Genomic DNA, 10,399 nt, shown 5'->3' with positions numbered 1-10,399 from the left:
GAAACATTACGCATTTTTAAGATGAAAAAAAATTATTTTCGCACACCCCCACCCCACACTGAATTCTTTTTAAAAATTCTTTCTAAAGAAAAAGGTAAAAAATAGTCTAATTATTACAAGCACAGAAATATTCAGTTTGGATGAAGAAAAACTAACGATGTTAAATTCTATTGTATGATATTTTCAAAAAAAAAAAAATATGCACATTAAAGAATAATGGGCACATAACCATTTAAAACTTGATAGTCATAATAACAAAAGTACAACCAAATCTACGCTTTACCACAAAGAAACAAAACTGATACATACCATCTGCTTCACTTGAAACAATTATACACTTTAAATACTTTCAAATCCGAGCATAGCTAGTAACATAATACATTCAATAATTAAATTCGTATCAGGAAAAAAAATAATTAAATACGTAACTGTAACCATACTCGTAGGCAATTCCCCCCCATCATTTGTGCTACAGATTTACTAACACAACAAAAATCTCTTTGCGCTGCATGCGTGGAGAGTAAAGCCTCTCATCTTCATAATTCTCCGGGCTTCACTGTAAGAAGCTGCAGCTAATTCTTCGACCAAAACTGCAGAAAAGAGGCTCCCCTAACTACAGATCCAAAACAAGGACATGGCGAGAAAATTCACTGGTTATTGACCATCGGATCTCACAACTGCTAGAAAACAACAAAAGGGTTCCTTCTTTAAAATGTCAAAGGTCGCGAAATAGTTAGCTTCCAATCTACACGGTTTTCTTTTTCGTGGCTTTGTTACCCTTACTTTTACCACCCTTCTTTTTCTGCATACCACCACGTTTGTGGTCCTCCGATCTTCCATGGGGATCAACTTCCTCGAATTTGATAGGCTTTATGATAATACCATTCCTCTTTACCACCTGCGAGAATTATAACATAAGCAAAGATAACATCTATTCCACCTCCAGATCACAGCTAGAAACTCAACCCCTCCTCTCCCAAAATAAAGTAACAAAGAAAAATCTTATACCCAAAAAAGGGAAAGGGCTAAGAAAAAGAATATATTTCATCCAACTGGATTTTAAAATTTAACAGGCATTTCCCTTTTCTCACTCATAATTTTTTTTGGTGGGGGGGGGGGGGGGGGGTTTCAGATATACTTCTGGAAACAACAAGAATATGGAAAGATAGGCAAACAAAAGTTAGATAGTATGCTTGAGGACGGACCTCGGGCCGAGTAAGAGCTCCAACTGTTGTTACGGGGTTGAATTCAGGTCCAATAGGCATCCGAATGCTCTGCTCAAAAACTTCTTGGGAAGTAAATGGATAAGGTAATGTCGGCGTGTGTAACTTGTCAGCCTGCATGGAAAAGTAGAAACTGAGTCAATCGCAGTAAAAGTTGTACACTATGAGCAAGGACAAGCAACATTGAAGGCATGGCCTTCTGTACATGTAAAGAACAGAGAAGTTTTCTAAATATGCATCTGTTGGACAGGCTTGAGACAGGTGTAGGAAAACTGAAGAACAGTTTGTTGTGTGGCTAAATAATGAAAATAACCTTACTGCGTGTTTCAATGAGTGTTGGAAAATCTCCAGCACACACAGCATGACCATTTAAAGTATCCAAATCTACATAAAGTTAAGAATAGTGTTTCTAAAAAGACGAGCAGGTTCACAACCTTTCCTGTAAGATGAATGATGGTGAAGTTGAAACTCTCCTCTACTGCTTTCTGCCGTTGTCTGTTCTTTTTTTATTTACTTTGTTTGATTAGCAATCCAACTTCTCTTTTAACTGCTACCTCGACTGAAGCAGAAGATGATTTTAATTTTGCTAAGTTTTTTTGTAACCAAGATGATTTTAGTTTCACTAATTTAAATCCAAGGAGAAAGGCAAATACAATAAGAAAAATTCACGCATGCACATAAGTCTGCAATCACTATCAGTAACAACTAAAATCCAAATTGACATCAATCACGAGAATGTTGATTCTTAAATCAGTTTAAAGGATGAAAGATGTCTATGACCAACCTTCTTGTCCCTCTTTTCGGAGATAATAACATGATTCAAATTTGCATCTTTTCTCTTCTTGAGAGCTTCTTCTCTTTTCTTTTTGGCATTATCATGTTCTTCAAGCATCCAAGAAGGCGGACCTCTCTTCTTTTGTATATTGGTCCATTGGCCCCAACCAGGCAGTAAAAGGGGTTTTTCAGGCTCGGGAACTTCCTCATTCAAGGCATCTTGTTTTTCTCTCTCAAAGTCGTCTTCAACATCATCACCAGCAAAAGCACGCCGAATAAGTTCTTCCTGAGATGGGATTTCATATGTGGACTTAGTCCCAGAAGATAAAATCCCATCAACCATTTCTCCTCCACTATCTGTATCACTATCCTCATCAAATTCCTGCAAGCAGAATTAAGAGTCAACAATAACAAACAAATTCTTTGTGTTTTGCACCCCTAATGTGTTCTCTCTTTTTTGATTTACACCCCTAGCCTTTCTTTTTTTAATTTGCACCATAATCTCTCTATTTCCTTGTAAAATAATTAAAACATCCTTTTTTTAATTATCCACGAGGGCAAGATAGGAAAAAAGCAATATTACATATTGGGCAGGAACCACATTTGCCGGGTGACCGCATACACATTAAACTATCTCATGAAACCTAGAGGTCCCAAGATTAAATTCTTGAGCACCTTCGCCATAAACAATGCTTAAGGAATTTTTTCAGAGTAACAAGACAAATCAGATACCCACCAAGTTAATGTAACTCAATGTCGAAGAGGAAATGACATTTTGTTAATGTTCTTTGTCTTGTTTCTTTTCATTAATTATTATTCACGTTCTGTTGAATTGGTGTTTGCTAATGCCACATTCTTTTGCATAGCTTTTAAACCTTTTGTGCTTTAGCAAGTGCAACTGCAAAGGGGCCTAGTGGATTTGCAAAAGTTCAGAAATATATTTATATTTCTCCTATTTTTCAAAATGGACATTGAGGTACAAAATAAAGCAATTGTAAAGGGGCTTTCTCCAATTTTCTCCCTATTTTTGCAGATGTTACAATCTGCTAATTTGACATTGACATTGAAGCAGAATAAGGCAGATATTGTTATCGTATCACAAAGATAGAAAATACAAAGAGAGTAAGATTTAGCAATTAAGAAACGTAATCTGGAGAAGTTACATAGAAGAAATGGGAAAGTAAGAAAGGGTAAAATAAAGCATAGAAGATATACAATCTTCAACTTGTCTAACTGCTGGATGTACTGTCACCATTTCGTATTTAAGCTTACAGCCATTTTCATGATAGTGGAGGAAAAAAACCCTCTTCATTTCTATTCTCTCAAATAGTGCGAAGTGCATTTTCTCTTGTCACTCTCCACTGCATGCATAACTGTGGTGAAATAAAAGTATTTTTTTTGTTTAATATGTGATAACTTTATTTTATTTTACACCATATTTTTTCTTTTTCTTATTTGTATTTTCCCTATTGTGCCCTCAGGAATAATCGAGAAAGAAAGTGTCTTTATTGTTTTGCAAGGAAATAAAGAGATAGGGAGCAAATCACTAAACATATTGGGATTAGGATAAGGTGTAAATCACAAAAAAAGAGCAAACACTAGGGGTGCAAAATGTAAAGCTTTCGTAACAAACAGGTCAGAGAAAGTTGCATTGTGGATTCAGCATATAGAGAGATTACCTTTCCATCAGGTTCACTCGCAACAGGTTCTGTGATCTGTAAAGCCATCGCACTTTTTGCATTTGCAGATTTTGCCTGCTTCCCTTTAATTGAAGAATCATTCATCTGTTCACCAAATATACCAATAAGACTTTGCTAAAAGGAGTAAGAAAATTGATTTTTGAGAAAACAAAAGCTGAACCTTTTTCCAAGAGTCATCTGCAAAAATGGAAACTTCGTATGATGTCTTTGAGCATGGTTCTCTCGCAACGTCCTCAAAACTCTGAAACCAGAACAAATTAAAACTTTAATCACCTCAAACAACGCAGGAAAGAGGGCAATATGAGATGGTACTGCAGGATTTGATGAAGTTCACGATGCAATTACCTTAAACAGGGAATCATGACCAATCTCAGACTCTTCACGAAGTGAACTGGGATCAAAATGAACTTCCCTCTCAGGAAAATTATTTTCTTCACGAGCAGTAATGCCAGTTTCTCTGGCATCTCTCTCACCTTCACTATCACTGTCACCATAGTAGTTGTCTGATGTCACTTTCTTTTTGGGTTCGAGTTGCTGCATTTTTTGAGCTCCAAAAACTCTCCTACCACTCAAAATATTTGTTCCTTGAGTTTTTGGCTCGTTCTTCTCTTCGAATTCCTTCAATGATGACTCGTACTCTTTTAGAGCAAGCTTTGCTTCTTCATCGGCCGCTTCTTTCCTTCTTTTCAATCCACGGACCTGTGAAGTGACAATGTTTCAAGATGGTACATAAACAAGCTGAGATGCATAACCATAGATGAAATTCCAAACCTCAAAAAATAAAGAGCAAGTGGTGGTGCAAAGGGAAGATTAATGAAATTACCATGAAAGGTAAAGAAAGCACTCCTGACGCTGGCAACTCTTCATCCCCTTCTAAAACTTCAAAGGTCTTGTCCTTCGCTTTCTTCAACAGTTTTATTGCAGCATCCTGATCTGATCCATCAGAAGTCTCATCAAGGTCTTCATCATCACTGCTTTCTTCACTACTACTACTCTCTTTCATGCTATTTGCTTTTCTTGTCAAAAGGGCATGTTGATTCAGTTGTTCAGTAATAGCGGCTCGAGTTCCATCGTCTTGCACATCCAAGCCACGTTGTAAGATGCGCTTTGCCCACTTGGAGCTGTTCTTGTGCTTCAGAGTCATGCGTTCCTACATAGAATTTAGTCGCAAAAGAGACAAACTCAATCAGCAAATAACCTGAAAAGCAGAAAAGACCCCTAGGTAAGTTCACGCAAGTAATGAAAGAAATTACCTCTGCCCTTTTGAATTCTTGTTTCATTGCCTGCTCTTTGGCTGCTTCTGGGTCAGTTTCAACTGCAGTACCTGCTTGTTTCAATCTATCTTTTTTCAGCAAACGATGATACACTTTTGATTTTATCTTCTTGACTCGTTTTGCCTTCATTTCATGACGGAAAAGAAGGCTACGCATCTTAGCAAGCTGGTCTTGGCGGTCCCTCACATCTTCTACAGATATCTGCCAAAGCGGTACACATTAATATAATATAAAAAATTTACAGGCACCATTTTCCTTTAGGAGAACTAAATGAAAAACCATTAGTATGAAATAAAGGGTGTAAAATTTTATGACCTCCATACCTTATTCAGTTCAAGAAGCCTTGCACCATCTTTTTTATGAGCTTCAACGATCTCATTGTCATTAACAAGAGAAGCAATTTCTTTCTCAAAATCAGTTCGTGGTTCAAATTCAGCAGCTATAGCTCCTACAGTAGAAAATCCCACGTCCCTATCTTCGTCAAAATAGATAGTTGTTGCTTCTCTGTTTCTTTTGACATGAGGTTCCCATTTCGTAACATCCTTCTTGCTAAAATCATAAGCTACCTTTCTTTCCAATCTCTGTTGATCTGGTTTCGGAAGAGGTGCATGCATGGGTATGGACTTCTTCTCCATCCGACTCATGCTCTTTCTAACTTTGCTATAGCCAGACTTCCCCTGGAGAGGGCCGAGAAGATCCTGGACGCTAATGCGGCCATCTCCATCCAGAATATCACGACTGGGATTATATTCAGACTCAGGATATGCCTCAGATATAATAACATCATTTTTCTTCTTCTTGCCTATCATTCAGACACGTTTTGATCAGTCCTTCTAGTGATGGGTTAACACAATGTATTCAAAGAAATGCCATGTAATGACAAAAGTTCCTCTGTTTTTCCCCAGGTTTTGTGAAAAGTGGAGCACTTAATAAGGCATGCTTCTCCAACAAAATAAAGGGAAACAAACATGGAATTGCAAAAAAAAAAAATAATAATAATAATAATAATAATAAGCTTAAAAATACTAAAATTTACTTGACTAACACATCACATATGTACACAAGTAGCACATACAAATCACTGTTACAAAATATATCAACGGATTGACTTTGAAGAAACACATCATATTCTACTAGTAATTGCAAGTTTACCATCAAAAGCATCAGGGGGAAGTCCAGTGATTTCCTGCAACAATCGTGAATGCCTTTCATCGTCCTCTTCATCATCATCATCTCCTCTCCGACCATCCTCGTCTTCATCACCATCTCCTTCGTCTGATGATACATTTTCATCCTACATAGAAAAGTACAATGCTTATAAATCTATGAAAGGCCCAAAAAAATCGAATTCGCTATTCCCATCTTGTGCAGCTAATGCAAATCAAAAAAAAATACTGATTGTTAAAGTATACTGATTTCAGCAATTAGAATGTGCTGTGGAAGTATTTACAGCAGTAGACTCCATTACGACTTGTGTAATGAGCTCAAAAGGTCAACCATGGCCTCAATGTCATTTGCGATACCCCTGTTGCACCAAAAAAATAAACAGGATATACATATGTATATAATGGTAATTACAGATTCCAGTTTGCTCTCAAAAACTCTAGCATTTCTTTCTTTCCAAACTATCCACCAAATCACTGAAGGGATTGTGTTCCAAGTTTTCCTCTTTGCCTTTTCTAAACCTCTTAGACGCCAACTCTGTAATAACTCCATTGTTGTCATTGGCATTGTCCATGTGACCTCCAAAATACTTAAAAAGAAACTCCATATCTGTGAGGTAAATGAACAGTGAAAAAATAGGTGGTAGACATCTTTGGTTTGATTACCACAAAGTGAGCACCTGCTGCATATGCTGATCCCCCATTTCTGAAGATTGTCGTACATAAGACGTGCACTCTTTGACACCATTTTAAAAGGAAAAAACAGTACCCCTTTTTGTCCAAAACATTTCGGCACTTTTTGCTTCCAGGGATTCAATCTAAGTGAACTTGGAGCAACAATAAAGTTGTCTCCATGTGACCTATAGGTCATGGGTTCGAGCTGTGGAAGCAGCTACTAATGCTTGAGTTACGGTAGGTTGTCTACGTCGCACCCGGCCCTTCTCCGGACCCGGCGTGAACACGGGATGTACCCTTGCATCGGACTGCCTTTTTTTTTCACCATTCAATGGGGGATTGCAACTTTTATACCTTTCATGTAGGTTCCAAATTTTATTTTAACATATTCTAGACTAATTCCTCCCTATGAAATTCATTCGAGTCCAACGATATTCTTCCATAATAAAACTCAGACATTAAATAATCCAGCCAAAGATTAAAACTTTCCTACAAAAATAGACCTCAAAAGCACAAAATAAAAAGCTTTTAGTACCTCAAAATCATCAGGAAGCTCATACTGGAAATTTTCAACAGGGTCAAATCGTTTATTTTTCTTGGATTCTTCTTCAGCAACCCCTTCTTCATATTCATAAAAATCATTAACAGCTTCATCATCAGAAGCAATGTCTTCATCGGAGTATTCATTGGACCTTTTAGGTAATTGAAGCTCCTTTAACATAGCATTAGGCAAACGCGGACCTTTTCTTCTACCATCTTTGCCTTCATGTGAATTTTGTTTTCTCTTCTTAAAATCTTTTCGACCTTTGTTTTGTCTGCTCCCTCCTCCTCTGTTTTTCCTCTTCAACTCCGCCATTAGTGTAAAAAAGGAAGTGTAAGAAAAAAAGGTTCGGTGGGCTTGACACGCGCCGCCGGGAGAGACTGGTGGTGAGAGAAGGACTCGATGGCTGAAACTAGCGCAAATCAACCGCCATGAGTGTAGTAGGGATGTTGAAGAAAACCTGGGTAGAGCTTTGAATAATGGGCCGACTGGTTTGGACTGGATCTGTTTTGTACTCGAACAAATTGATTTCAGGCCCAACAAGTTTTGGACAAATATAGCCCAACATACATCGGAACGGGTGATTTACAAAAATGATCTTAAAAGTGGGTGTCTTGAATTTTTAAGGGGTATTATCACTTTTAGCTCGCGCCAGAAACTATTTACATTCGATAGTCGAAAATATATATAAAATTTATATAATTTTTGTATATAACATACAGAATGTGTATATATACAAAAAAATAAAATTGGCTATTATTTGAGAGCGGCTATACAATGTCAATTTTTCAATTTTTAACCTTGCTTGCCTTATGGACAAACTTTCTAAGTTTAAAATGTTTAATCTTGACGTTGAAGGTTTGACCATGGAGCAAGCGGGGCAAAAAGTTTGCCTCTTGGGCTTTTAAATTTTGACTTACAAAAGGTTTACCCATAAGGCAAGTGGGGAACAAACTGCAACTACGCATTAGGGGTCATTTGGTTCAAGCACTATTTAAACAAGGATTAAATTATAAAGGTATTAGTTATGCATGAATTAAGATTATTTTATACAAGTATAAAAAAAAATACAGTAACTAAACATTGTATACGTTATGCAAGGTTATCAAAACTCCAATCAAACATTGTATAAGTCGTCCAAAACGTTATACGGAGACCAAAACACCAACTAAATATTGTAATAAGTTATGCTAAATTTTATACATAATTATCCATGAATTAATGTATAAGGAAGGCAAGCCAAACGACCCCTTAATTCTTAAAGTGTCATATTTCTGCAATTTTTCGCATTGGGAGTAGTCTTAGTTTTAAAAAGTTTGTCTGTAGGGTCGGGCTTCTTGTTGTCAATGACGTTTCTCAATGGGATTTTACTTTCTTATACTATATATGAGACTTTATGAGTATCCCTTTATATTAGGAATTGAATAGGGAATCTTCATCCCTGCTCTCTCTCTCTCTTTGTCTCTCTTTCTCTCTCTCCGTCTCTCTCTCTCTCTTTCTCTCCTTCTCTATTATTTTCTCAATTTTCTTCCTTTGTTTTTCTCTGCTTTTTATCCTTTTTTCCATAAAATTCATCAATAAATTTCAATTGTTATAATATAGAGTTTTGCCTTAGCAATTTCCTTTCATGTCCATCGTTGACAGCCATTAAAAAGCTCCAAAGCTTTGAATTCGAATTTGGGTTTTCAAAAACCATTGTTGGTTTGGATTGGGTGTTGTTGCAAACAATTAAAAATATTCTTTGGAGTTTATATCTCAATTTTGAGGGTGTTTGGTGAGGATTAGACTTGATTTTGGCTGAATTTCAGATTGAAGAAGATAGGGATTAGACTTGATTTTGGCTGAATTTCAGAAGAAGAAGAAGAAGAGGAGGAGGAGGACATGACATACAATATACTTACGAAATTGTATTAAAGTTGTATGTAAATTGTATTTAACTTGTATTTTGTTGTAATTATATATATTTTTATTTGAATCTTGTATGAAAGTTGAAAAATAGTCGTATAATGTATGAATCGTTAATATATATCAAAATTGTTTTAAGAGAGAAAGTTTTGACTGGAATTCCATAGAGGAAGAAGAACACACCACTTACAAAATATATACAAATTATATATAAAATACATACAAAAGACATATTGTATAAAATTTATATGAAAATTGTATTTAAGTTGTATAATGTTGTTGTTGTATTTAACTGGATAGAAATAATGCATGAAAGTTATAGATAAATTGTATACTATATAACTAGTTGTATGAAATTTGTTTTTACTACGTATGTTGTTGTAGATATTTAAATTTGTACGGCATTTGTTTTTAATTTGTACGTTAATGTACCATACATTGTTCTTTTCTCAATTGATTTATTAAGGAAAGAAAAGTAGAGAATGAATTTCAAATCGACGTATGTGCACTGATTCATATTTGTTTGAACGCAAAAACTTAAATATTGATGGAAACTGAATGATTTGGATGGATAAATTTCGAGTTTCACATTAAAAGTTCCATTATCGCAATTCGGAGAAACTGAGTTTTATGTGAGATTTGAATCTTGTATGAGAAATTAACTGGGTAGCATAGATTCTTGTTGGAAATATTAATACAAAGTTGAATCCGAAGTTTGGAGGCGATTTAATTTAATTTGAAATCTGCTAAAACTTTGAATTCACTCAATTATGATTTTTGATTCAACTGCGATTGGTGTTGTAGTTTGACAGTGTTATTAAAAAATTATTCAGTAAAATCAGCGTTGAGCAATCGTAAAGATGAAAACATGGATAAATTAATTTATGGAATGTAAATTATAGAGGTAAACAGAAACAAAATGCTTGAAATCTAAATTCTTACGTGATAGAAATAACATTGTTATCACTATTTCATTCTAACTTAAAATTAACCATTTACTTTCTCATTCGCATTCAAACTTAATATTTAAATTCATGTTTGTCACCCAACTCCCCCTCTGTAAGATGTCGTGACGGCACCTAATCTCTACGACTAGGTAAGCCTAACAATTGCGGAATAATTGAGATAGAAGCAGAATTTAACA

At 35.7% G+C, this 10,399-nt stretch overlaps 1 protein-coding gene across 1 annotated transcript; it reads right to left on the bottom strand.

Annotated features, from left to right (window-relative positions):
• Positions 1-278: 278 nt before the first annotated feature.
• On the bottom strand, positions 279-7,880 carry LOC104103329 (uncharacterized). The gene is made up of 11 exons (XM_009611225.4): positions 7,345-7,880; positions 6,124-6,265; positions 5,295-5,773; positions 4,951-5,172; positions 4,521-4,847; positions 4,043-4,396; positions 3,858-3,938; positions 3,677-3,781; positions 2,008-2,379; positions 1,206-1,337; positions 279-898 (listed from the first exon to the last, which is right to left on the bottom strand). Exons 1-11 carry the CDS (start codon positions 7,663-7,665, stop codon positions 746-748), a joined length of 2,688 nt encoding a protein of 895 aa, XP_009609520.1. The 5' UTR covers positions 7,666-7,880; the 3' UTR covers positions 279-745.
• Positions 7,881-10,399: the final 2,519 nt, after the last annotated feature.

The sequence above is a fragment of the Nicotiana tomentosiformis genome, chromosome 7 (genome assembly GCF_000390325.3).
Source record: "Nicotiana tomentosiformis chromosome 7, ASM39032v3, whole genome shotgun sequence".
In the NCBI taxonomy this organism is placed as follows: Eukaryota; Viridiplantae; Streptophyta; class Magnoliopsida; order Solanales; family Solanaceae; genus Nicotiana; species Nicotiana tomentosiformis.
This window is presented reverse-complemented; position numbering and strand designations above follow the sequence as displayed.